The sequence below is a fragment of the Phodopus roborovskii genome, unplaced genomic scaffold (assembly GCF_943737965.1).
Source record: "Phodopus roborovskii unplaced genomic scaffold, PHOROB, whole genome shotgun sequence".
Lineage (NCBI taxonomy): Eukaryota > Metazoa > Chordata > Mammalia > Rodentia > Cricetidae > Phodopus > Phodopus roborovskii.
The window spans coordinates 28,271,445-28,298,898 of NW_026126540.1; the positions used below are offsets into that span (position 1 = coordinate 28,271,445).

General features: G+C 43.2%; 1 protein-coding gene across 2 annotated transcripts in view; it reads left to right on the top strand.

Moving 5' to 3' along the window:
• Positions 1-27,454, top strand: part of Gja5 (gap junction protein alpha 5) — a 98,516-nt gene that overhangs the window by 10,195 nt on the left and 60,867 nt on the right. The window contains exon 1 of one of the 2 annotated variants that reach the window (XM_051198921.1): positions 10,923-11,045. The exons of the other annotated variant lie outside the window; for it this stretch is intronic. Coding sequence (XP_051054878.1) covers positions 10,953-11,045 — 93 coding nt within the window. The 5' untranslated portion in view covers positions 10,923-10,952. Of the gene's footprint in view, positions 1-10,922; positions 11,046-27,454 lie in introns of those variants that run through there. 2 annotated transcript variants of the gene reach the window in all.

Genomic DNA, 27,454 nt, shown 5'->3' on the forward strand with positions numbered 1-27,454 from the left:
TTTTCAAGGGTCGACAATGCTCCCAGATTAATTCATGGAAATGACTGCAGGATTGTGGGAAAACAGCTGGGTCCTTCCCAGCAGAATTGGCTGTAACCAGTTTAGTCACTGGCTGAAAGAAGGCAGGAAATCTCTTAGAAAAGACAGCCACACTCCTCATAACATAACAGCCAACAAGTCTGTTGCTGAGGAGACCCAGATGCCTGGCTGCTTTGGGGAGATCAGGGCAGACAGAGACATGTACTCAGGAATGTGAGAGGTTTTACTGTGAAATTCCACTCTCTGATTTGGCCGCTCTGTACCAGCTGGCTCAGGTACTTCGACGACAGTGGAACAATTTGTCAGTGAATTTAAAGGCGTTCAGTCATTAGACTTAAGGCCACACTCAGACAGCTGAGGGTACCATTCCCTTCCTTGCTTGAGATCAGCAACCAATGGCAGGTCCTCATTCAGACAGGCCAGGAAATGCCCTGTACCACAGGGCTGGAGGCCAGCCTGCAGAAGGGGAGCTACTTATTCATAGTATGCTACCCCATAAAATAGTTATTTGTGAAAGAATTACAAAGTTGGAAAAGGGGTTCAAACATGGTGCATGCAATTTTCTTTAAAAACCCGATTCCTTATTTCTTCAAAAAGTTTGGTGTGTATGAATAAATGCTTTTACCTTACCTGTGTGCTAATCTACCATCAGGCATCAGAAAATTAATCCAGATGCATTTCTGTCCTCAGAGCCTACTCAGAGTGTTGCGATGGCAACCTTTAGGGCTAAATGATTGAAACCCATGCTTCATGAGCAAGTCTCTTTAGGTAACATCACCTGTAACGGTACCCCATCTTTCCTTGTCTGCTACACTTCTCTAAGATTATGAAGACTATTGGCCCGTTATTCCTAGAGCATCTCTCCTTTTTTATCTGGCCTTCTTTTTCTCTCAGCAGATGTTTGCCGTGCATCTTAAAAGGAGAAGGAATGACCCAAAGTTGACACTGCTTCCTGCACAGTACTGGTGTGAGCGCTCAGCTCTTCCTCTACCTGAGGATGCTACCTTTAGTTGTGTTGCCCAGGTGACATTTGCTAGGCTCTTCCAACCTCGGGTTGCTTTCTCTTCATAGTGAACCAATATTATGCATGAAAAATTGATGGGTTATAGAGTTATACTCTTTCTCAGCATACTGTTGGATTCTTAACTTACTGTTTTATTTCTGTGCAGGTTCAACTTTCCCACTTTATTTAATAAATACACTCCATGACTATCACTTATTTTGGTACCCAGTTTTGACACTGGGAGCTTCTTCAGGCGTCTATGTGCTTTGATATATTCGTATTATTTCTTCACTACTGTCATATCTTAGGTGGGGGGGGCAGATAGTTTAGGCTTATTTTAAACTTCTTGTGTTCCAGCTCTTTGAAGTGTACGATGATATTTAGAAGACAGCATCTGGGATGGAGGTGTTTATTGCCATGGGTGTGTTTTGCTTATAAGAGTCCTCTGTGGACAGCACCAAGGAATATGTGTGTGTGCATACACACATGCTTACATCTCTACTTATTTCAATAGCTAGCTATTTATACTGTAAACTGGCATCTCCAATGGCAGCCCAACACCAGTGAGTTCATTCATTTCCACTTGAACCTGGCTCTTGGGATCTTTACTGTGTTTGCTGTGATAGGTACCTTGCATAAAACTGATCTCCTCTCTCTGCTCTCTCCAACTCTGCAAATGTGCTGTCTTAGCTCTACTCTATGCCAGGCACGAAGCACCCAAGCTACTTCCGGAAGCAGATTGACAATACAGCTCTGTTGTGAGCATGTGGGGAGAATACTGAGTCCAACAAGTAGAGAACTAGAGGAACTTAAGTCTCAGGCCTTGAAAGTCGGGGGATGGTTTCTCATTTATATCTTTTGTTTAAAATGTCAGCATGGGATTTTAGGAACACTTTGTCAATATGAGAAAGAACAGGTATTGCCATAAGAACTATAGTTCAATATTTTTCTACTTATGTAAATGATATGTGTGATTTGAAAAGCGCTGGTTTTCCTAGAGACAAGGTCATAGTCAGTGACCCACATCTCGGGGGACAGTTATATCTTTTGTTTAAAATGTCAACATAGGCTTTCAGGAGCATTTTGTAAATATAAAAAAATAATAGAGAAACAGAGATTGCCAAGAGAACTATGGTTCAATATTTTCCTCCAGCCAAGAGTCCCACAACCGTTTCCAGGAAACCTCCTTCTTTTGAAGTTATCACCTCAGTCTGTGGAACTTGCCACGTGGAATCTTCTAGATTTGATATGGCATTCCATCTCCCTGATTTTTGGGCCACTGTTGTGTATTGGGGATTTGGGAGGAATTATATTTATCACATCATATCTAGGATCTTCACGTGGACCCAAGTTAAAAGATTTAGACGTGCGCTGTGGAGATGAGATTTAAATGATCTAGTAAGCAGGGTTGTCAAGAAAAATGGAACCTACAGGATGCATGTGTCTTCTAAAGTGAAACTAAATAGATTGGCTTACGTAATAGGGTTGGGCAATCTAACAGTGGCCACTTTCATGCTGGAGAGGCTGAGAGCATAGTAGCTGATCAGTCCACAAACGGAATGCCTAAGCATCTCAACCTAATGATGAAGGCCTGGGTGATTCTTGAAGGATCACTGGTCTTCAGTCCATGTTGGAAGGCCAATGAAACTGGAGTCTGATGTTGGCAGAGGGTGGTTGCAGTAGCACCAGCAATAGACAGGGCTGCCAGCAAAGGCGGCAACTCTGCTTTTAACTTGGACCTTTGTATCTGTCTCTGGGCCACCTGTTAGAGGAAGAGCTTTGTCTCCTCAGTTAACCCTTTCTGGAATTGTCCTCAGAGACTTGCTCAGAACTATGTCCCTTATTTGAATCCACATCCATACAAGTTGGTGATCAAAACTGACCATCCCAAGTGGTGACATTTTGAGGATGAGTCTCCCAAAACTACTAATACCAAGTAACATAGGCAAGGTGACTTGGGCAACAATTTATTTTGTCACAATTCTTGAGGTTAGAAGTCCTCTCCTTGGGAATCTCTCTCTTGGCTTGTGGGTAGCTGTTTTCTTTGAGGGCTCATGGGCTCTTCCTTCTCTGGGAGTTCAAATCTCAACTTCCTGTGAGGAGCCTGGTCAGATTACATCAGAGTTCATTCTAATGAATTAGCTTTAACTTAATTATCTCTTTCAAGTCCCAGTTTCTGGGCCAACAAATACATGAAAAAAAAAATGTTCAGTATCCTTAACTCTCAGGAAAATGCAAATCAAGACTATGTTGAGATTCCATTTTACCCTAGTCGGAGTAGCTGTCATCAAGAAAGCAAACAAATGCTGGGCAAAAATCAGGCATTTGAGGGTATAGGATAGGGGAAGGAACACTGTAGGTGGCCATGCTAATTAGTGCAGCCTCTGTGGAAATCAGCAGGAGGCTCCTCAAAAATTAAACCTAGAATTAGCACATCAGCTTGCTATCCCATGCTTGGTTATGTGCCCAAAGGAATGGAGGTCAGCCTATAGTCGAGATGTTTGCACACTCCTGTTTTTATAGGACTGTCCCCAATAGCCAATGTATAGAATAGGTGTCCATTAGCAGAAGATGGAGAAAGAAGATGCAATAGAGACAATTTTACTCAGGTATAAAAATAATAGACTTATGTTACCTGAAGGGGAAAAAAATGGATAGAACTAAAGACTGTCATTTAAGGGAAGTAAACAGAAAAACAAGTGTCAGGTATTTTCTCTCATCTTCAGAATCCATGTTTTTAAAGACATGAGGGGCTGGAGAGATGGCTCAGTGGTTAGGAGTACCTGAGGCTCTTGCAGAGGGTGCAGCTGGGTTTCCAGCACTCATATGGCAGCTCACTACTAGTTCCAGGGGATCCAGTATTCTCTTCTGGCCTCTGTGAGAACCAGGCATGAACACAGTGCTAGTACACATGCAAAGACAAAACACTCTCACACATTGTCTTCTGCAGGGTTATTAGTGCTGTAATAAAACACCAAGACCAAAAGCAAGATGGGGAGGAAAGACTTTGTCTTACACTTCCATGTTATAGGCTATCACTGAAGACAACCATAACAGGAACTCAAACAAGGCAGGAGCCCCGAGGCAGGAGCTGTTGCAGAGGCCATGGAGGGGTGCTGCTTACTAGCTTGTCCTCCTGGCTTGCTTGGCCCGCTTTCTACAAGAACCCAGGACCACCAGCCCAGGGATAGCACCACCCACAATGGGCAGGGCCCTCCCCCATCAATCACCAATTAAGAAAATGCCCTGTAGGCTTGCTCAGAGCTGGGTCTTATGGAAGCATTTTCTCATTTGAGGTTCCTGTCTCTCTGATGATGCTAGCTTGTGTCAACTTAACATAAAACTAGCCAGCATGCTCATAAAATAAAATATATTAAATTTTAAAAATACATCAGACTAGAAGGAGGAATATTTGGTAAGAGAAAGGGATCGTGTGGGTGGGGCCACAAGGACAAAGAGGTAATGGGAGGTGAATTTGGCTAAAGTCATTGTAACCCTTCTGGAAATGCCATAATGAAACCTATTAATCTGTTCAATTAATACATGGTGATTTTAAAAAGAGAGACCTGGCTTCCAAATGCAGCCACACAAATGCAGAAACGAGGTCAGAACTTTAACCCATGAGTTTTCCAAGGGCATAATTCAGCTCATAGCATATATGGGAGAGGGGCATGAATCATGAGACAAAGTCGGGTGCTGACAGGTGGAATTCCAAGATGGTTCACCAACCCCCCGCCCCCTGGTAATGCACAGTGTCATAAATGAATACAACCAAAGAGTCAAAGGGTTGAATTGTACATACGCCTTCATCTTAGACTGCAGGGAGAGAGTAGGAAATGTCCCATTTGTGAGGGGACCCATGCACGAGTGGTGGGGGCTGTAGAAGCTGCCCCTCCTGACAGGCAGGGAGAGAGTAGGACCTCAGGCCCACAGACACAAGGAGATGAGCTCTGCTGACAACCACATGAGCTCAGGAGGGGACCCAGAGTGCTAGAGAGACATGGAGCCTAGCCCTGGGATTGCAGGCGGTGAGACCCCGTGCTGAGGGCCCAGTGGAGCTAGGCCTGAATGGCTGGCTCACAGGGAAGGAATAAATACATGTTTTTAAAATTCACCTACTCATTTAGTGTGTGTGTGTGTGTGTGTGTGTGTGTGTGTGTGTGTGTGTGAGAGAGAGAGAGAGAGAGAGAGAGAGAGAGAGAGAGAGAGAGAGAGCCTGTTCTATGGTAAATGTTGAGGTGGGGAGAGGTCAGAGGACAGCTTCTAGAAAAAAGCCAGTTATCTCTCACTGTCCTTGGAATTGAACTCAGGTTGTCAGGCTTAGGGGAAAACACCTTAAGTCACTGAGTCAGCTGACTGGTCTGTATGTTGTTTTAAGCATTAAACATGGTGCCATGTCATGAAGCATTTGAAAGCCAGTGGACTATCTAAGGTTTCTAGCCCTGTTCTGCCCTAGGCTATCATTTTCAGCCAGGACTACATCTCCTGGGTTCCAGCCAGCTAACCACTAACACACACACACACACACACACACACACATGCAGAGAGAGAGAGAGAGAGAGAGAGAGAGAGAGAGAGAGAGAGAGAGAGAGAGATGATAAAATGGCTGGGTGTGGAGGCAGAGGTAGGCAGATCCCTGTGAGTTAGAGTCCAGTCTAGTCTACGTACTAAGTTCCAGGCTAGCCAAAGGTAGTGAGACCCTCCGTGTCTCAAAACAAACTGATACATAAACTACATCTTAAACAAAAGAACAATATCAACTACACTTTCTACTTTGAGACATACACTTTCTACTTTGGCCATTCAAACTCTCTGCAGAACTTGCTCTGGTTCTTAGGAGTCTATATAGCTTACACACACACATACACACACACACACACACACACACACTTCTACTGCTTTGTTCCCATAAAGGTTTGGCAAGTCAAGAGTGATCAGGTTAGTGGAGACTTATCTCTGGCCTCCCACTTTGCATTCCCAGGCTTATCTAGACTTCCTCACCTCCTACAAGGGACAAAGCAGGGCTTCTCCCTCCCACACATGCTCTGAAAGTTGTCAAATAGTTTAAGCCAAGGTGTTTGTGGATAGTAAAGGTGCTGTGGCTGATAAGGAAAGTGTTAGCTGATGTCCCTAACACCCGTGGAGAGATCTGCATTTTAGTGGGGGCTTTCTGAGGGTAGGGGGCTTAAGGAGGGAGTCACATGGCAGATAGCTGAAGTTTGGAGGCTGAGTGCCAGGCTGAGTTCAGATGGGACTGAAGTCCCCTCTGTCCACCAGGTGACCCTTTTGTGGCTTTGGTATAAATGCTGAGCTATGACTAGATGGTAATTGGGCCCTCACAAGCCCGCCGGCCCTGCCTCTGGCCTTCTCCCTTCCCCCTTCCTTGCTAGTGTGAAAAGGGGGTGAGGGAGTGTTGATTTCACCCTATTGGGAGACCTAGTATTAGAATTTTGGTTCTTTTTCCCCCCATGTCGGCACATAAGAAACAATTCTCTATAAATATTAACTTGAGGATGTGGCTCAGTTGGAAGAGAGATTACCTGGCAAGCACAAAGCCCTCGGTTCTAGCCCTAGCGCTCTGTACACTTGAGGTGTACGGGCCTGTAATCTCAGCACTCAGGGGGTATAGACAGGAGGATCAGAAGTTCGAGGTCATTCTGCCAGGGTTATGTGAGACTCTGTCTCAAAAAACCAAACCACAGACAAAAACACAGATTTGAAGGAAAAATAAGTTGGGCCGCTAATACCATACACTGCCCTGATGAATATTAATGTCCAAATAGACAAACACACAATGTAGTGCCATAAAATTAAAACTGGTCTTGCATTTGTGTCTTTCTGATATAAGGTCTGTTGCTACATCTCTTTCTCAGGGAGACACAGCAACATCTATCCTTCCTCCTGAGGTCCCAGTGATAACCTGAAGCACAATTCCACCAAAGTACACTCCGGGGAACCCATGAGTTCTTTGGGCGTCCTTACAGAGCACATGTGAGGGGCTACTTCCAAAAGTGAGGATGCTCCCCACCCTTAAACCTGCATCAGAAAAATCTTCACACAGCAGAGATTGTGGCTTTCCCGTAGCCACATTGATGGAGCCTCCCCTCCCTGGTCTGCTCCCCACTCTGTACTCAAGCTGCTTCAGAAGCCATGCGCAGTTAGGACAGAGCTGCATACAGTAGACGGTAGGGCATTAGACATTCAGACGAGGGTCTTGTGAGGGGACGCAAGCAGTCAGCAAGCCAGCTGGGATGTTCTTCTGCAACTGGGCACAGCTGATTCCCAAGATGGTTGCACCAAACTGTACAAGGTCCTAAATGTCTTTTCATGAGAGGGATTTCCTTCTATGTTGACATTCTTATCTTCTGAGATTTTTTTTTTTTGCTCCTTGTTTAGTTCATTCTGTGTTCGACACTTTTTCTAAGTTTGTCACTATTTCTAGCCTTTCTTCTTATTTTTGTTTAGATTCATACGTATGGGTGTTTTGCCTGTGTGTGTGTCTGTGCACCATGTGCACTTCTGGTTCTCACAGTGGTCAGAAGAGGGTGCTGTATCCTTTGGAACTTGAGTCACCATGTGGGTGCCTTGTGGGTGCTGGAAAACAAGTCCAGGTCCTCTGCAAGAGCAACAAGTGCTCTAACCACTGAGTCATGTCTCCAGCCTTCTCCCTGCGTTTTATGTTTATATTTCTGTTTATAATTTGTATCCATACATTACTATTTCCCATAATTTTAACATAACATCTCATTCATATTTCTTTTTAAAGTTTAACATGATCGACATTCAGAACAAGGGAGAGAATTCGTTTGTGCAGAGCTATGCTCCTTGTAGCTAGACAGCATCTAGACCATAGTAGACACTAGTGAGTATGCACTGAGTAAATGTTAAATGTTTATTTGGATGATAGAAAAACACCGCTAGAAACTTAGACGTCACACCTAACACACCATAACAACTGGTAACTTTATCTGCACTCCTAACTTTAAGAAATGCGGATTCGTGAAATCCATGGTGCAGCACGTGGGATTAGGTAGGAGTCAGACCACACTAGGATCAAATTTGCTTTGACCTTGGGATGGTGACTCAGTTGCCACTGGCTGGGGTTTCTGCTCTGGAAAGGGGCTAATGCCAGTGGCTCCTTCACAGGTGGTGTGGGGATTGCAGGACATTGCATGGGATGCAGGTCTGGTAGTAGCTTCAGTGAGTGACTCTTAGATACTAACCTTGGAGTCTGGGATGAACTCCCCCCTCCAGGCGGTGAGATGCAACTCTGCATCCTGAGTATGCCTGGCTTGGGCTTAGATGACAGCTTAGCCAACTCTCTATCCTCAAAATTGTCTCTTAACGTCTGGAGATAACAGTACTTCCACTGACTAGCTTGGCAATTGGCTAACTTGAATACCCTTTCTGAATGTAAGTGTTTTCTCTATAGGTTGCTACGTGTGAAAGATACCTACAAGGCTCTGTGCGACTCAGGCATCATGGCTGTTGATGAGCTTTGCCACGTCCTCAGAGCCTCCTCGTTCATCACTCATGGATATGGATGCTTGGTTGAGGGTTCTTTGCAAAGCTTTCCCTTAGAAGTTTTAATTTTATTTATTTTACAATTATTTTAGTTTGTGCACACACAGTGCCCATGTGCAGAGGTCAAAGGACACTTTTGGGAATCTGTTCACTTTTTTTTACCATGTGTGTTCTGGAGGTCCAGTTCAAGCGATCACGCTTGGCAGCCATGTCACTGGACTATCTCACCTTATATATTTTCAATCACCCAGTTTCCATTCCACCTATGGCCACCTTGGGCCTTCTTTGCTGATTTCATTAGGGGCCTGGTGTTTTGATTCATTTTGTCTTCTGCCATTCGGCCATCTCCTTTCCTGGTTTTAAGTCAGGAAAGGGTGCTTGAGGTGTCTCTGGGCTTCTAAAGTTCCACACTTTAAAATTCTGCCTTCTTTTATTTTCCCACTTGAAAGTTCCTTTTTGTTAGCAGCTTGTTTTCTGGACAGTCTGCAGACTACACCACACTCATGGGGAATGCAGCTCATGACCTTGGTAGGCATCAGCAGTGCTAGAAATGTCCATATGAGGAGGCCTCCATCCTGCTTCTGAATGAGTACAGAGTTCAAATGTCTGTTTGGAATTGATAGCATGGGAACACACTCACACACCCTCATGAAGGGTCATCTTATACCTCTCTACTCCCTGGGGAGTTGCTATGTGCTGGGCACCAGGGCCACTGAGAACAACAGACTCACACAACCACAGAGATGGAGTTAAAGCTAAGGAGGGCAGCTAGTCCCTGTAGAACCCAAATTCTAATAGCAATGAGAGTTAAGAGTGAGGTCTTTGGGGGGTAATTGGGATTAGACGGTGTCACAAGGGTGGGACACTATGAGGGCATCTGTGGCTTCTAAGGGGAAGACAGCCAGGGGAGCACTCTCGCAACTCACCATGTGATGCCCTCCACCTTGTCCTGATGCAGCAAGGAGACCCTCACCAGATGCTGAGGATGCCAGCATCATGCTCCTGGACTTCCTCACCTCCCAACTTTAAGCCAAATAAGCTTCTCCATAGATTACCTGGTATCAGCTAGTCAGTTTTCTCAATGAAAATGGATTACAATGCATAGTTCCAATCAATGTCTAAATTCTAGAGGTTTTTATCAATGAAAAATCAAAATAGATGTTCACATATCACTCCTTGCCATTTTTATTGTAGGGAGCCCAGTTCAGGCTATTACAACCCTTAGACGGTTCGAAGTTTCTAGCTGGATGTTTTGTTTCTAGTCCTTTGCCAAAAAGATTACTCACACACATTGCTACCAAATAAAAAACAAAATTTGTTTTTTAAAGACAAGGTCTTACTATGTGACCCTGGCTGGCAGGGAGTTTTCCACACGGACCAGGCTGACTTTCAACTCACAGAGATCCCCCTGTCTCTGACTCCCAAGTGCTGCTATTATAGATATGTGTCATCACACATGGCCAGATGATTGCTAAAATGCAGTTGACTGTGGATTCACCGATGGAGCCCGCACTCTGGCTTTCAAGTGCCTTTATAACTTGACTTCTCTTCTTTGGAGCCCCATACACTGTAGTCTCCTAAACCTTTACTTGACGTGATCTTCAGTGCCCAGTGCCTTTTCATCTGCCGGTCTTGATTCTAATAGGAATATGCTAATCTACTCGTTACCCTCCCACACTTTACTTAAATATACTCTCTTCTTGGTAGGCTCCCTGACCCCTTTACTGGCTGTCAATCTTACTCAGCATCTGTTCTTCTGTAGCCCTTCCCACAGTCTTAGGCACTCTAGGTGAAGCATTTTGGTGTCTTATTCTCCTTTGTTGTAATTCCTCTCTCTCTCTCTCTCTCTCTCTCTCTCTCTCTCTCTCTCTCTCTCTCTCTCTCTCTCTCTCTCTCTCTCACACACACACACACACACACAGGTGAATGTTTAGTCTAACCGGATTTTAGAGTGTTCAACTATACACATTAAATTCCTTTTCCAAAAAGACTTCACTAGGCTGAGCGTGACTTGGCAATGTGAACAAATGCTGCAGAGAAACGCGAAGGTGACAAGTTTCCTCCCAGCCCACCGGAGCCCACTACTTGCACATACATCGGTGTCTCACCCGCCATGCATACAGGGTTTTGAGCTGTCTCTCCATCTTTCCCTCCCAAGGGTCCTCTTCCTCCTTAACCCTGGCGGTTTTTCAACTTTTCCTTCTTGCTCAGATTCTCCTCTCTGCTTCTTTTCCATCTGCCTTTCTCCCTTTGCTTGACCCTCCCCATCACCATCCCGTGCTATAAAAGATTTGGAGTTTGGGGTTGGGCTGAGGAGAGGCAGCGGAGAATCAGAACACATCTGGCTGGAGGAAGACTAAGTCCCTGGGCCAAGCTGCAGTACCGCATGGCATCCTCTTCCCAGAGTGGCACCGAGCTTCTGGCTTCTGAGAATGCAGCCATCCCCCTGCCTTCCTCCTTGGTTGTGAACTGCGTACAGGTATGCTACAGCCCACTCTGTCCTGTGTGCTTGTGACTCTTAACCCGGAGGGCTGCAAAGTACTTGCTTTTCCCATAAACAGAAGCAACGGCTGAGAGCCAGGGATTCTGCCTCCTGGAACAGCCAGCTGCCTCCTCTCCCTCTGGCTTCTCACCCCCTGAGGCCACTGTTCCACCAGATGGTTCGCTCTCATATGATGGTGGCCCCCACCCCAGGAGGTGCCATTTTAGTTCTCAACCTGTTTCTCTCAGAAGAGAGCTTTTCTGGAGTACAATTTTTGGACAGCATAAATGTTTTAGGTCTGATCATCCCACATTCCTTATCCTGTCCATCCGCATCCATCAATGGACTCCCTTGTCTTTAATAGCAGTCTCTCTATAAAGATGCCTTGTTTCTTCCTTTTTTCCCTCTGTATTTACCTTCTTTTGTATTTTTTAATTTATATGTATATATACTTATTATTTTTTCTTATTTTACATATCGATCCCAGTTCCCTCTCCCTCCCATGACCCCCAACGGTCCTCCCATATCACCCAATCCTCCACTCTAAAGGGAGGGTGATGTCTTCCAGGAGGGATCATCAAAACCTGTCAAGTCATTTGGAGTAGGGACTAGGTCCTCCCTCCTACCTCTAGGCTAAGGGAGTAACCCTCCATGGGGAATGTGCTCCCAGAGTCCTTTTGTGTCAGAGGTCCCTCAGACTACCCAGTCCTTCTAGCAGAGACCCATATTCAGGGGTCTGAGTCAGTCCCATGCTGGATTCCCAGTTATCAGTCTGGGGTCCATGAGCTCTCCCTTGTTCAGGTCAGCTGTCTCTGTGGGTTTCTGTAGCCTGATCTTGACCCCATTTTCTTATTACTCCTCCCTCTCTGAACTTGAAGAAACCATCCTGAATGAGGTAACCTAGTCACAAAAAAGAGGAACATGGTATATACTCACTCATATATGGATTTTAGACTTAGAGCAAAGGATCACCACCAAGAAACTAGGATACAATGAGGAACCTAAGAGGTTCATACAAGGTCCTTCACAGAAGGGAAAAGCAACAAGATCATATTGGGAGGGGGCAGTGGGTAGAGAGGGAGCTAGGAGAAAGAGAAGGGGAGGAGAGAACATGTGGGACTAGGAAGATTGAGTCGGGGGGAGAGACCATAATAGAGGGAGCCATTGTGGATTATAGGTTTGAGGAGAAAAGTGATTCTAGAGAAATGTCCAGAGACCTACAAGGATGACCCCAAGAAACAATATGAGCAACAGTGGAAAGGCTACCTTAAACGCCTTTCCCTGATAATGAGATTGATAACTAACTTGTATGCCATCTTAGAGCTCTCATCTAGTAGCTGATGGAAACAGAAGCAGACACAGCTAAACACTGAGCTGAATTGGAATCCAGTTGCAGAGAGGGAGGAAATGATGTTATTGCTTTTAGGCTCACCAGAAACTAACTTCTCCTTCGATATTCCTCTTGCCCAGTTTAGCCAAAATCACTCTTGTGTTTAGAAATCACTGCCTTGGGTGCAGAGATGGCTCCATGGGTGAGTGCATAGCCAGTGCTTGTCCATTCATGATTCCAGGGTCTCTGGAAGCCCAGGACTCTCAGACAACCAAGTTTGGGACTTGTGAAATTGAGCTCTGTTTCTGGTGCGAGCTTTCTTCCAGGTCTAACAGAATACGTCTCAGAGTATTTTAAATGAGCATGAGGGCTGGGAAGAAGGCTCAGTGGGTGATGTGCTTGCTGTGCAAACCTGAGCACCTGAGCTTAGAGCCCCAACACCTACATTAAAGTCAGAGGCAATGACGCAAGTGTGTGTAATCCCAGAGTGCAAACGTGAAATGGGAAGCAGAAGCAGGAGACTCTGGGAGCTGAAGGGACCAGCTATCCTGATGGATGAAGTGGCAAAGACACCCTTTTTCAAACAGCGTGGAAGGCTGATCAACACTCTGACTTCACATGTGTGCCTGGGACTCAAATTCATGAGAACTAATCATGGTTGAATTTAGTTTTCTTGTGAATATAAATGTCTAGAGGTCTTGCTTTCTGGGCTGAGCTCTGTGTACAATGTCAGTAACACTCAAGACCCTGGGGACTTCCAGCTAGTTCAATGGCAATCTTCCAAACCCAGTCAATCGGCCTTAGCCTCTCTCCATATGGATGAATCACACAAACAAAATGTTGTATGAAGAACCCTGCCCAGTCCTAAATATGGTAGGATTACTCCTTTACTTATTTATTTTTAAAGTTTAAATACCAAAAAAGATACCAGGTGCAATTAATATCTCAGAAAGATATTAATTGACATTGAAGCACACCATAGGACAAGGGCTGCTAGTTATCTGCCTTGACCATTATGTATTTACTCTGTGGGATTATACAAGGCTCTATGTGCTTTTCTGTATGTGTGTGTTAGATTTAAGAAAAAGTTGTATGATTTCTTTTAAAGGTTGTTTATTGAGATTCTGGCTGCTATGCTTGAGGAAGGATAGAGGTAAGAACATTGTGGTATGACAGCCATAGTATGAGGACCTGGGTTTGATTTACCCACTGAAAAGAGCAGAAACAAAATATTCTCCATAACCAAATCAAAGCAATAGCAACTACTACAACAACAAAAGCCCCTACATTACTTGGGGTAATTTCTCCAAAAACTGAAGGTGCAAGTACCCCCAACAAATGAATGCCGAGGATAAAGACTTAGAATCTGGCAATCAGGAAAAATACAGAGAGAACTTAAGATGCTCTAGGCATTACACTAGCCATTTCTCATGCCCTTGAATAATGTAATCTGAATATTTAAGAACAAGATGAACTGGATACTTCCACTGGAAAGACTAAAGAGAGGGAAAGTTCTGTTCTACTGTGTCCAGCACAGGCAGCGGCTCCACAGTTGGCCTGATGAGTGGATGCTTCAAGCCTGGTCTCCTAGTCTTTGGGGAGGTGAGGATGCTCTGGGCAGTCAAGGATTCAGCTCTTGGTACAGGGCGGAGTGTCTGTTGGAAGAAGATTGGCTAGCAGAGGGTCCTGCCAGAGCTCCCTAGGTAGTTGTTTCTGTGACTTGGTCTAAATGCATCCTCAGGGTCTGCTTGATGTCTAACCCTCATCTAAATGACACCTCCCCACATCCCTGCCCAGAGAAAGTGTGGCTAGTTATATGCAATGACCTTTCTGGAACAAAAGCCCCTCTGCAAAAGAGATTTCACATTATTCTTGCAATTCTGCACCCAAATTTTCTCACACAGCTTCCAGTTTCGCTAACTAGAAATTGCTTGGAGTTAACTGTACTCCTGTCTTAAAATTACAAGTATTCATGCAGGGTGACTAATATCAGCACTTCTATATCACCTTAAAAATATCTTTCTGAGATCAGTAAATTAAGAAAATAGGGAGGAGGAGGGAGCAGTTCACGGGGAGTTCATCTCCGAGCTTGGGGCATTCGGGAAGGGCAGGAATGAAATGAGGTAACAATGTAGGGAGTCTTGGGAAGGTAAGAGCTCTCATGAAATCATAGGATTCATATCAGACAGGGAAAGGAAGGCATCAAGAAATAGGGCAAGGCGGAGAGCATTGTGTCAGATAGCCACAGATGAATTTTGCTATTTTCCGTTAGGCTACACTTTTGTGTGTGTGTGTGTGTGTGTGTGTGTGTGTGTGTGTGTGTGTGTGTGTGTATTTTGGTTTCAAGGTGGGTAATTGGGAGCTCCTGGACTCTTAGGGTTCTGGGAATAATTACAGGTGATTTATCATGTTATTGTAGCTCCCAGCTTATGCTGCCAACAGGAGAAGCAGTGTGGGTTCAGGATTCACTCTGCCAGACTAATCTTCATAAAGCAACAGGAGCCCACTCAGAACCAGTTATGGCAGAATGAACTCATTTCCTTCGTCTGGGGGGTTACTAGGATGGGGGAATGCAGCAGGGCAGAGACCATGAGCCCAGGACAGTCGAGCAGATTGGTAATTGGTTGAGCAACCCCGTGCAAATGCTGATGATTAATGAATCTGTGTCAACTTAAAGGGAGGCCTCTAGGCATTTGCTGCAGGTCGCAGTCAACGTTTTTTATTAATGGCTTGGATGGGTTCGCAGAACCAGCTGATCAAATTTGCAGAAAGGGTTAGAGGCTATGTTGGATGACAAGACCAGGATTTAGAAAGATCTTGGCAGACTGAAGTGATGTCCCAGATATTACAAGATGGGATTTAGTAGGGATAAACGTGAGATCTTGCATTTAGCCCTCTAGCACCAGCTGCATGTATATGAATGTGTAGAGGCTTGGAACCACATGAATGCAGAAGGGTGATATGCTACTGCCAGCAATGGGCCTCTCAGGCTGAGCATACCTGAAGAGTATGGCTCATTCCGGCACTGTGCCCAAAGAGCAGTGGACAAATGGACCGTGCTCCCGGCAGCAGGCCAGACCATGAGCGTCTAAAGCCACCCTGTAGGAAGAGTGACTGCTGGAAGATACTTAGCTGGAGCCCAGAGGCTTGGAAGTCACACCACCCATGTTTTACTATTTTCAGGCTGGTTAAGGAGAAGGCAAATTGGGTGTATCCAACAGTCTCAAGCTCAAATCCCAACAACCAGGGAGGCAGAGATACACAATGGTAAGAGTATAATTTTAGGAACTAGGCATTGTTTAGAATCTCAAAAATGCTGCTTAATAATGGCACTTTGGGTAAGTTTTTCCCTCTCATTTTCATTAAGACAGAAACACCAAGGTACCTAGCATATGGGACCCGACAGCTGATAGCTATTTTTATAGTGTTTTTGCTATAGTTGATTAAGAGTTGAATGAATGAACAAGTAGGAGCTTGACCTATGGGCCAGATATAAAGTTATCCATAATCTTAAAAGTCGTTTTTTTTAAATTAACACCAAGCTGTAAAGTCTGAGCTAATAATCTTCCATATATCCTTATGAGCACAATTTAATATGACATAGGGATATTATATGAAGATTCTATAATAAATATCAGAGACCATTTCAAGATATTGACATGAGAAAATTATATAATTAATATCACAGGAACACTGAGTAGGAAGCAATTAATTCTAACTGGAAGATTAGGAAAGGCTTCTTGGAGAAAGTGGCATTTGAGCTGGGCTTTAAAGGACAAGTGAGACTTTGATTGATGGGAGTTGAGTGGGGGCAAGGCCTTCCAGGCTGGGGAATGGCTTAAACAAAGGCACAGAAGTAATTAGCAGAGATAATGGGCCATCTTCCCAGGGCTAACGGTGCCCTTTTCCTACGGATGCCTTCATCATTGTCATCCCAGTGATCAACGTTAATAAGAAATAACAGAAGACACTTTGCTTCTGGTGAGCTGTTGCCATTGTACACATGTCGAGGTTACTTTTTGGTTTATTATTCAAATTGATAGAATGCCTATAACATGTGTTTGCAGAGTTCTGAATGCTAAGGCAGGTGACCCTATGACTCAGAGGGAACATCAGTAGGGGAAGTCTGGAGGTCCCTGGTCACATGGAAGCAGGCTTTCCCTGTGTAGGGTTTGTGAAGGTTATTTATGGATGGATTAAGCCTGTTGGCTACAAAGAGGTCTGAGAATGAGAGACCATTGGCATTTACACCTGGAGGATCCTCACCAGTGTTTTCATTCAGTCGTTGCTTATCAGATAAGCCTAGGGAAGATGAGAGAGACTGGTAGTCAATGGCTGGTCACCTGGGAAGCAAAAACCAAGAATGGATGGGAAGGGACACCAATCCAGTAGGCTGTCCAGCTTCATCTCCATCTCCCCTCAGAGAGGACAGTGCTTGGCACTGTCCTGGCTCACTCTGATTACGACTTGTCTGTTGGTGACTGTACTGGCTAGTTTTATGTCAGTTTGACACAAGTCAGAGTCACCTGGGAAGAGGAACCTCAACCGAGAAAATGTCCCACCAGACTGGCAGACCTGTGGTGCATTTTCTCTATTAATGATTAATGTGAGAGGGGCCATATCACTATGGCCTGTGCCCTCCGTGCCTAGGGATCCTGAGTGCTACAAAAAATGCAAGCTGAGAAAGCCAATAAGCAGAAAACCTGCTTCTGTTCCTGCCTCCAGATTCCTGTCCCGAGTCCCTGCCATGGCTTCCCTCAGTGACGAACTCAGGAGCTATAAGATGAAATGAACCCTTTCCTCCCCAAGTTCCTTTTGTTCATAGTGTTTTATTATAACAATAGGAAGCAAACTAGGACAGTGGCCAAAAACGAAGGTTAGTGATGGTTCCAGAATGTGAATATTGCTGGCATTTAGAGAGAAGACTTAGGTAAAATTGCTATGATCTGAATATTTGTGCCTCCCCCATTCATCTGTTGAAACATAATAACCACCATGGTGATATTAGAACACTGTAAGGGGGCGCTCTCATGAGTGGGATTGAAAGCTATTGGGTACCAGAGCTAGTCCACCCTGTGAAGACATAGGCTCCATCTATGAATCCCAAAGCATCTGCAGCAGACTAGCTGTACTCTGACTTGACCTTAGATGTTTGAAGCTCTGAGACTAGGAGAAATACATTTTCTGTTTCTAAGCTATTATAGTATCTAAAAATGGTTGAAGACAAAGAGGATGCTGGAGTGCTTGTCTTAAAAGTTGCTTTTGTCTATCAAGTATCCTTTCTAATTAGCTTGTATATCTTAGGTCAATAAACAAAACACTCCTTTATGTAGGCTTCAGAGAGTGGCAGTTGTCCATGTGAGTGGAAATGGTACTGGAAATCACTCTTGATTGGCTGGACCGTGTATAACTTGGGCAGGTGAATTGCTGGTAAAGTTTCTTCCTGAACCTTATAGCCTCAGCCTGACGTGCCATTCAGGCACAAGAAGCCAGTGTTCTTGCTGAAGAAAATGTTAAGTCCTCAGGAGACCCGGGGGACTCCAGAGAAGTGACGTCAGAAGCCCGCTTCAAGAGGATCTGGGACTGAAGGAGTACAGCAGACCAGTAGACAGCCCCACAGTATCTTATTAGGTCAGTGTTGCTTCACCACCTCCATTCAGTGTTCATCGACACCTGGCAGTACTTATTGTCATTATCGCTAGGCACAGAACATGTACATGGGTTAAGTTCCTCAGCTTGGAGAGTTGTAGTCCATTTGAGAAAATGATGCAATCTAAGTGCCAAATTGGGGTGTATCAGGGCAAGAGGATAAGATTGCTTTAAATAAGAGTCTGTCTGGTGTTTGTCCAGTGCTTGCCTACTACATACAAGGCCATAGGTTCAATCCCTGTACCATCCCCAAAAGAGCAACAATAGTAGCTGCCATATTTACTGAGCATTGTCTGTGTTTCAGGCCTACTACTAAACCCTTTATATATGTTTTCTTACTCTTTACAGTAATCCAAGAGGTAGGTACTGACTGACTCATTTTATTGAACATTTGTGTGACTTGTTTGAGGTTGAATGGCTAAGCTGCAAAGCTTTTACAACCACATTCCCAAATGTCCCAGAGTGGGCCTCAGAAATGGGGAGAGCCATCATGGTGAGGAAGTAGATCGAAGGGACTGGAATTTAGTATGCAGAGTTGAGAGATGACCTGTCCCTTCAGAATAATTGATGCCAGCTCCCATTCCTCTATGTTACTCACAGAACTTAGCTCTCGGTAAGTTAATTGTAGTACAGATGGTAAGACCATGGGCATTATAGCCTTTTGAGAGTTCAAGAGGAAGATGGCTCATGTTGGTGAGAAGCTACAAGAAAAAACAAGAATTTGAAACTCACAATTTTTGTCAAGGGTTGAACTTGACTATAGGTTAGGATCATGCAGCAACTGGGGAGATTGGGTAGTGCAGCCAGTTGAGATGGGTGTCACCATGCACCTTAGCCTAGTAAGCACCGTTCTATCCAAGAAGAGAAACTGCTGAGCATTCTCTTGCCTTGGCTTTGACACTATGGGGAATGATGTTAGCCAAAGTTGTATCAGTCACCCAGACTAGACTGAATTTCAATGTCAAATAAGTAACTAGTCAGGACTCACTCACAGTGTCCTCTAGTTCAGATGTTTATTACATGACACGGTCCTTGCCTCCAGAAGCTCTCATCTGAGCTGGTGGGAAGGTGGGTAGAAGGGGATGGGAATTAACCAGTCTTTGTGCCTTGGCTGAAGGATGTAAGAACTGAGACAAAGGGAGCCCCTGCATTAAACTAGAAAGAGCAAAGCAATAACCCAGCAGCTTGACTTGTTTCTCAGCTGTACCATCTGCTTGTTTCTATTTTGGGAGGTTTTTTTGTCCTCTTCATTCCCATCACTTGATGGCACTGACCATTTTCCAGGCATCTCAGCTCAGCGACACTCGAGTGTGTGTCACAAGATCTATGATCCTGAGGCAGCAGCAGCTCACACAACCAAGGGCCAGAATGTTCCAGGCATCTTGGCAAAGAAATGTCAACCTATGACTGAAGGGGACAGAGCATTGCTGGCAAGTGGTTTTGTCAACCCTTAGTGGTCATTGACAAAGAAAGTGTGTCTGCAATGACCATGCTGTTTCCAGAAATCCTGATGTCTAATGACTGAGGAGGTTGTGTGATGTGTTTGCTTTCTTTTGATATCATTTCATTCTTCAAAAAGTTCTCTATGTGTATAACTAAATATAGCTTAATTATCTTGCCTATGAAAATTGTGTCACGTACATTAACATATCTTAAAAAAAAACCAATCTAGTCATCCATGGCCTTGACCACTGAGGTCATGCATTCCAGTGTTTAGTTCTGAAACATACAGTCATAGGACAGACAGGACATCAATCTGGTGTGGCAACAACTCGGTGATTCACTTCACCAGGCTAGAATGCAGAAGCTGATCTGGGAGTTTGTTTCTCTTAGTTTGGTTTATGTTGCTATGACAAAAGACTGACCAAAAGCAACCTGGGGAAGAAAGGGTTTATATGGTTTACAGGTTACACCATCAGTGGAAGCCATGGCAGGGACCCGGAGGCAGGAACTGGAACAGAAACCATGGGGGAGTGCTGCTTCCCGGCTTACCCACCATGGCTTGCTCAGCTTACTTTTTTTTAATTTGATACTTTTTTTCCTGTGAAAACATTATTTTTTTGTGGTGATATACTAATTAAAACTTGCCTGAGGATTCAGAAATCAAAGCTACAGAGATCAAGCAGTGGGGGTACACACCTTTAATCCCAGGACTCAGGATTAAGAGGTAGATGGATCTCTGTCGGTTCAAGGACACACTGACTACATGAAATTGGTCCAGTCCTAAAAGAAGCAGCTCACACAAAGGTTACCTCAGCACCTGGGATGACATGCCTTTAATCCCAGCTTTAGGGGTGTATGTAAGACAGGAGCAGGGTCTCAGAGCTGGCATTCAGTCTGAGAGTTGGTGTCTAACCATGTTGAGGAGAGCATAGCAGTCTGAGTAAGTCTGAGGAGCAGTGTCGTGGGGAGCAGTCTGAGGACCGCCCCTCTGGTCTGAGCTGAGGTGGAGGTAAGAGCTAGTGGCTGGCTGCTTTGCTTTTTGGTCTTCAGCTTGAAACTTGAACCCAAGTATCTATCTCTGGGTTTTTTATTTATCATGCTACAGTTTTTTCCCTTACTTTCTTTCTTTTTTTAAATAACAAAACAAAATGTAAGATAAAACAAAACAACAGCAACAAAAAACATCGCATTGAAGTTGAACAAAACAAACCAACAGAAGAAAGAGTCCAAAGAGAAGGCATGAGAATCAGAGACGCACTTGTTCACACGCCCAGGAGTCCCATGAAAGTACTAAAGTGAACGCTGTAACACATACACAGAGGCCCTGCAGCAGACCCAAGGGGCCATGTGGCTGTTGCTTCAGACTTGATTATCATTTATTTAAAGGCTAATATTTACATATAAGCAAATATATACTACATTTATCTTTCAGGGTCTGAGTTATCTTACTTAGGATAGTTTTTTTCTAGTTCCATCCATTTGCCTGAAAATTTCATGATGTCATTTTTTTGTTAACGGCTGAGTAATACTCCATTGTGTAAATGCTCCGCATCTTCTTTATCCATTCTTCTGCTGAGGGACATCTAGTTTGTTTCCAATTTCTGGATATTATAAATAGAGCAGCAATGAACATGGTTGAGCAAATGTCCTTGTGGTAGGATGAAGCATCTTTTGTATATATGCCCAAGAGTAGTGTCTTAGGGTTTCAATTGCTATGAAGAGACACCATGACTGTGGCAACTCTTATAAAGGAAAAACATTTAATTGGGCTGGTGTTACAAGTAAGGTTTTCCCGCCAGTCTGTACTCACCATGGCACCTGCCCCAAATAACACATCGAGACTTTGTATTTGATAAAATGCTGTTGGCCAGGTACTTGTTTCTTATCGGCTAGCTCTGTCTTAAGTATTAACCCATTTCTATTCATCTAAGTATTTCCACATGGTCTCATCTTACTGGAGAGTGGGCCCAGACCTCTGTTCTCCCCAGTCTCTACATGCTGACTCCTCCCTACTCCTTCCTCGAATCCTCCTTGTCTCCTAGTCCTGCCTATCTTGCTTTCCTATTGGCCAACAGTGCTTTATTCATTAACCAGTATGAGAAACATATTTACAGAATGACATCTCCCATCATCTCCTCTCTTCTGTCTAAATAAAAAGAAGGGTTTTAACCTTAGCATAGCAAAATATATCACACAGCAGTTATCAAATAAGAATCACAGTTAACAATATTTAGTCCATTAACATTAAGTAAGATTTAAGAAAATATTCCATCATCTATCTTATCTTTGTGAGTCTAAAGTCTTATATGTAACTTATCTTTAATCCTAACTAAGGAAAACTATAGCCATAATTATCTGTCTTCAACTCCTTCAAAGACCACAGAAGGATAATATATATTCTAGAAATGACAGAGACTACTTGCCTGGTCAGTCACCCAAAGTTCTTCTGTAATGTTCCATCTTCAGTCTATAGGCTATAGTGTGTCTAGAAGACTCTTCTGCAAAGCAGGAAACTTTAAGCTGTCTATCTGTAGTGGCAGTTTGTCAGTCATTTTTCTCTGTGTCCTGCATACTGTCTGGCAGACTCCTTCATGAAGCAGGAACTCTGTAGCAATGTCCATCTTGAATCAGCAGTCACTTTTCTGTGGGTCCTGCATGTCCAGTTTATACAGCATAAAGTCCAACAGTCCAGACAAGGGCAGTATCTTGTCCAAATGGCTAGTCTTAGCATATTGGAAGTAAACTTCATAATGCGTTTCTTCAATGTCCATCTTCCTTTCTGATGCAGGTGGTGTTGCCAGGAGCAGTTGTGCCTCAATGTTAAGAAAAACCCTAAGCCATTTTAAATGCCATATTCTGTAGGTCTTTGAAAGGTTTGAAGAATGCCTTTTTATCTCAAATACATCTCTATATCTAGAAATCCTAACTCATCTAACTATAAGTTTTGACTATTATAGGTAACTATCTATAATCTGCACTAAGTTATACATTACATTTCTAACTGAGCTATATATACACAATACCTAAACAAGAGGAGAAATATACATATCACAAAACTGACCTTAAATTGTATCAATGAATGAAAATCATTCCCATAACAAAGTATTCATATTTATACCATAATCTCCTTTTTATAACCAACCCCATTTAAATGAAAACAAACATTTATAAACACTATTTGGGAATTTTGGTGTCGTTCTTTCCAAACTACTTTCTGCTGGTAAGGGCGCTATCATGGGGGATTCTAAGAAGATGCAGAAATCCTGGCTGTAGTCTGTAAGGCTGCTTTGTCCAAGCTGCTTTGAATTTTGGATCACCAAGAACTCTGTTTCAGGGGGTCTGGCTTGATCAAACCACATTAGTCTGGAAGGAATCCACAGCTTTTCATTTTCTGTGGAAACAAAAGTAGAAATCCTTTTCCCCAGTAACTTGTCCTTAGACTTAAGTTTTGAAGTCAAAGCATTTTAAAAATACATAAATTGAATTAATCCAGCAGCATTTATTTTATCAGTTGTTTCCTCAGCAGTCAAACGATACAAAGGCAATATAATACCATACAGTATCCAGATTTTCTTGGTACTTTTCATCTTTATGTGGCTTTTTTATTACTCTGGTTTTTTTTATTTTATTTTATTTTATTATTTTTTTATTTTTTTTTACTTTTTATTTTTTTCATTTTTTGAGACAGGGTTTCTCTGTGTAACTTTTATCTGTCCTGGAATTCACTCTGCATACCAGGTTTACTTTGCAATCACAGAGATCTGCTTGCCTCTGTCTCCCGAGTGCTGGGATTAAAGGTGTGTGCCACCACACCCACCTCCTCGCTGTATTTTTAAAACCATTTTATTCCTTTTCTCTCCCAAGTCTACATATATTTTAGAACACACTGTAAACTTTTAGTGCTTTTTCTTAATGTGAATCTGTCTTTACTGTAAATCTTTACCTTTTCCGGCCATGAGTCTTTTATCTGGTAAACAACAACATTGCTAAAATGAAAGCCACAGTTGTTTCAGCCATGGTCTATCCAAGATGGCAGCGGGTACTTTTACCGCCAGCACTGAGAGCTGTGCTCACCGTCTTGATCTACACTGCCATCCAGCAACATGCTGCGACTTGGAGATGTGGTCACTGTCATTGCCAGCTCTCGAACACACCAATAAATTGTTAGCAGTGCTTCTTAAAAGCCATGTGGGTTTTTGCCACTTATGCTGAGTCAGGAAATCTCCCTTAAAGGAGCAGCACAAATCTCTGCTTGTCTCTAGCAAAACAGAGTTCAACTGAGAAACATGCTGCTATCAAGAAGCCTTGCTTGTCTTAGTTCTTTTGTTTCTAAAACCCTTTTGTTAGCTTTCATTAAATTTTAAGTGGAAGTTCTTATTAGCCACGTTGCGGCGCCATATTTAACAAGTAAGGTTTTCCCGCCGGTCTGTACCCACCGCGGTGCCAGCCCCCAATAACACATCGAGACTCTGTATTTGATATAATGCTGTTGGCCAGGTACTTGTTTCTTATCGGCTAGCTCTGTCTTAAGTATTAACCCATTTCTATTAATCTAAGTATTTCCACGTGGTCTTATCTTACTGGAGAGAGGGGCTGGTGGTGTTCTCTCTCTGTCCTCCATCTTCAATCTCCTAGTCCCTCCCTACTTGCTTTCCTATTGGCCAACAGTGCTTTATTCATTAACCAATAAGAGAAACATATTTACAGAATGACAACATCTCCCATCAGTTTAGATCTATATCCCATTTTTAAACTGGATTATTTGGTTTCTTGACATCTAATTTCTTGAGTTCTTTATATATTTTGGATATTAGCCCTCTATCTTATGTGGGGTTGAGATCTTTCCCCATTCTGCAGGCTGCTGCTTTGTCCTATTGGTATCATTTGCCTCCAGAAACTTTCCATTTTCACGAGGTCCCATGTATTAACTTTTGATTTTAATTCCCGTTCAGGAAGTTTTCTCCAGTGCCAATGAGTTCAAGGCTATTCCCTACTTTCTCTTCTATCAGGTTCAGTGTGTCTGGTTTTATGTTGTGATCTTTGATATGTTTGGAGTTGAGTTTTGTGCAGGGCATAGGTCTGAATGTATTTGCATTCTTCTTCATGCAGACATCCAGCTTGACCAGCACCATTAGTTGACGATACTTTCTTTTTTTTTTTTTTTTTCAGTATGTATTTCTGGCTTCCTTACCCAAAATCAGGTATTCATAGGTGTGAGGATTTATATACGGATCTTCAATTCTATACTATTGATCAACATGTCTGTTTTTATGCCACTATCTGATGTTTTTATTACTATAATTCTCTAGTGCAACTTGGAGTTGAGAATGGAATGGTGAGACCTCCAGCAGTTCTTTTATTATTCAGGATTGTTTTAGCTATCCTGTTCTCTCTCTCTCTCTCTCTCTCTCTCTCTCTCTCTCTCTCTCCCTCCCTCCCTCCCTCCCCCCCCCTCTCTGTGTTTCCATACGAAGCTGAGAATTGCCCTTTCAAGAACTGTGTTGGAATTTTAATAGGAATTGTGTTGAATCTGTAGATTGCTTTTGGTAGGAGTCCATTTTTACTATGTTAATCCTACTGATCCATGAGAACAGGAGATCTTTCCATCTTCTGATATCTTCTTCTGTTTCTTTCCTCAAAGCCTTGAAGTTTTTAATCATATACATTTTTTACTTGCTTTGCTAGATTTTTCTCAATAGTTCATATTATTTGAGGCTACTTTGAAAGGTCTTGTTTCCCTGATTTCTTTCTTAATCCATTTTCCATTTGTATATAGAGGGGCTACTAATTTTAGTGGGTTAATTTTGTATTAAACTACTTTACTGGAAGTGTTTATCAGCTGTTGGGAACCAGCAGTCTGCTGACCCCGCCCCCTGATAATGGGTGAGACGCTCATGGCCATGTCTTCTCTATATCATGACTTACCTGGCTGCTCAAGCTTTACCTGGCTGCCAGGGGACTCAGTTACTCATGCGCAAGTTTCCCTTTTAAAGAAAGCACGCCAAGTGCATCTCTCTTGCTCTCTCTCTCTCTTGCTCTTGCTTTCCCTCTTTCTTTTTCTACCCCCTCCCCTCTCCCCTGCTTTTGGTTGGCCACCAGCTACCCCCTTTCTCTCCCCTCTATCAATAAACTCCATGTGGGCGCTGAGTCTCATGTTTGTGTTTCATAGGCAATAGCTGCAGCAAAGGAAAAACATCAGTTATAGGAGTTCCCTGGTGGAATATTTAGGGTCATTTGTGCATACTATCATAGCATCTGCAAATAAAGACAGTTTGACTTATTCCTTTCCAGTTTGTATCCCCTTGATCTTCTTCAGCTCCTTCAGCTGTATTATTGCTCTAAGACTTCCAGTACTATATTGAGTAGGTGTGGAAAGAATAGACAACCATGTCTTGTTCCTGATTTTAGTGGAATTGCAACTTAAATGTCGAGAAACTCAAAGCTTATTTTATTTTATTTATTTTTTTTTTTTTGTTGTTGTTCTTTCATACAACACAAGACCAAGTACCAAGTACAGTGGGCTGGGCCCTCCCACATCAATCATTAATCAAACAACAAAAACAACCAAACCAAACAAACAAGCAAACAAACAAAATAAAACGAAAGCCACTACCCCACAATTTGCCTACAGGCCAATCTGATGAAGGCATTTTCTCAATTGAGGTGTCTTCTTGGAAGCCACGTGGTTCTATCAGGTTGAGAAAACATTAACCAGTGGAGCCGTGAAAGCACCCCAGAGGAGTGTGGAGCTAATGCTGGCTGAGAGAATTTAGAAAGATGACTGAATCCCAAGGAGCTTCTCCCTTGTGCTTGTCTCCTTTGACCCTTGCTCCTCCTTTGAGGTGGGCATTAACCAGTTATAGATGCAGAACCACTGTTTGTGATGCTTAGAAAGATCAACTAGTGCCTTCCTCAGAATACTTACACAGGCACACCTCTCAAGGAAATAAGTGAGAGCTCAGTTGGCTTAGAAAGGATGAGACCTTCTTCTCTGCTGAGTCACAGCTTCCCCTACCCCAGTCAACCCAAAGGTGATGTGTCATTGGGCTTGATGACCGCTTTAGAGATTTTATTTGCAGCGTCTTCATGGGGCAGAAGTGAGCTTTAGATTTCCCCGTATCTTGCAAGTGTGTTATTTGAAATAACTCTCTGGACTCAAGTGATCCATCTTTCACAGAAGCCCTTGCTTTGACTTAAGAGAAACAAAATAAAAGCTTCCTGAATACCATTGTATATTACCCACACTGCTTCAAAGGGATCCCAAGTGGAGGATGCAATATATTGTTTTAATTACAAAAGGATAATAGCCTAAAGTAAAGGAGTTTTACCAAGAAGAAATGACTCTCACATAACGAGCAATAAAAGCTCCGGCAATTACTATCATTGCTTTTATTCAGCCAGACCTCAGTGAGACCCGGAGAGAGGCCAACTTGCAGCTGAACTCCATTCTTGTCTGCCCCACACATTCTGTTCTCTGCTCATTGCTTTTTTTCTTTTTGTAATTTCACTCCTTAGAGGAGCCAAGCCCCTTTCCACAAAGAGGAAAGCCTTGGTTAAATGCATTTGTACACAAAACTAATAAAGCTGTAATATGCTCTATGTAATATTATTCCAGAGTTTTACATTGTGAAACTTTGGTCCAGAGAGGCCAGTACTTAATTCAAACAAACAAGTCTCCAGTGGCAGAAAGTGCCAGCTTATGTTAGAAAGAATTTCAAATGAATCCTCCTTTTGTTTTCTTTATGTGTGTGGGTCTTCTGCCTTACTGCATGCCTGTGCACTCTGTGTGTTCCTGGTGCCCAGGCCAGAAGGTGGCTTTGGATCCCCTGGAACGAAGTTCAACATTGTGCTTGCAGCTAGTTTTCTTTTTAAAGCTGTTTGTGGTTGCTTAACATCATGGAAAGTAAAACAGCTGGAATCTTGCATTTTTCCCTCTGGGTGATGTGGGAGGCTTGCATTACTTCCTGGGTACCGCATGGAAAAA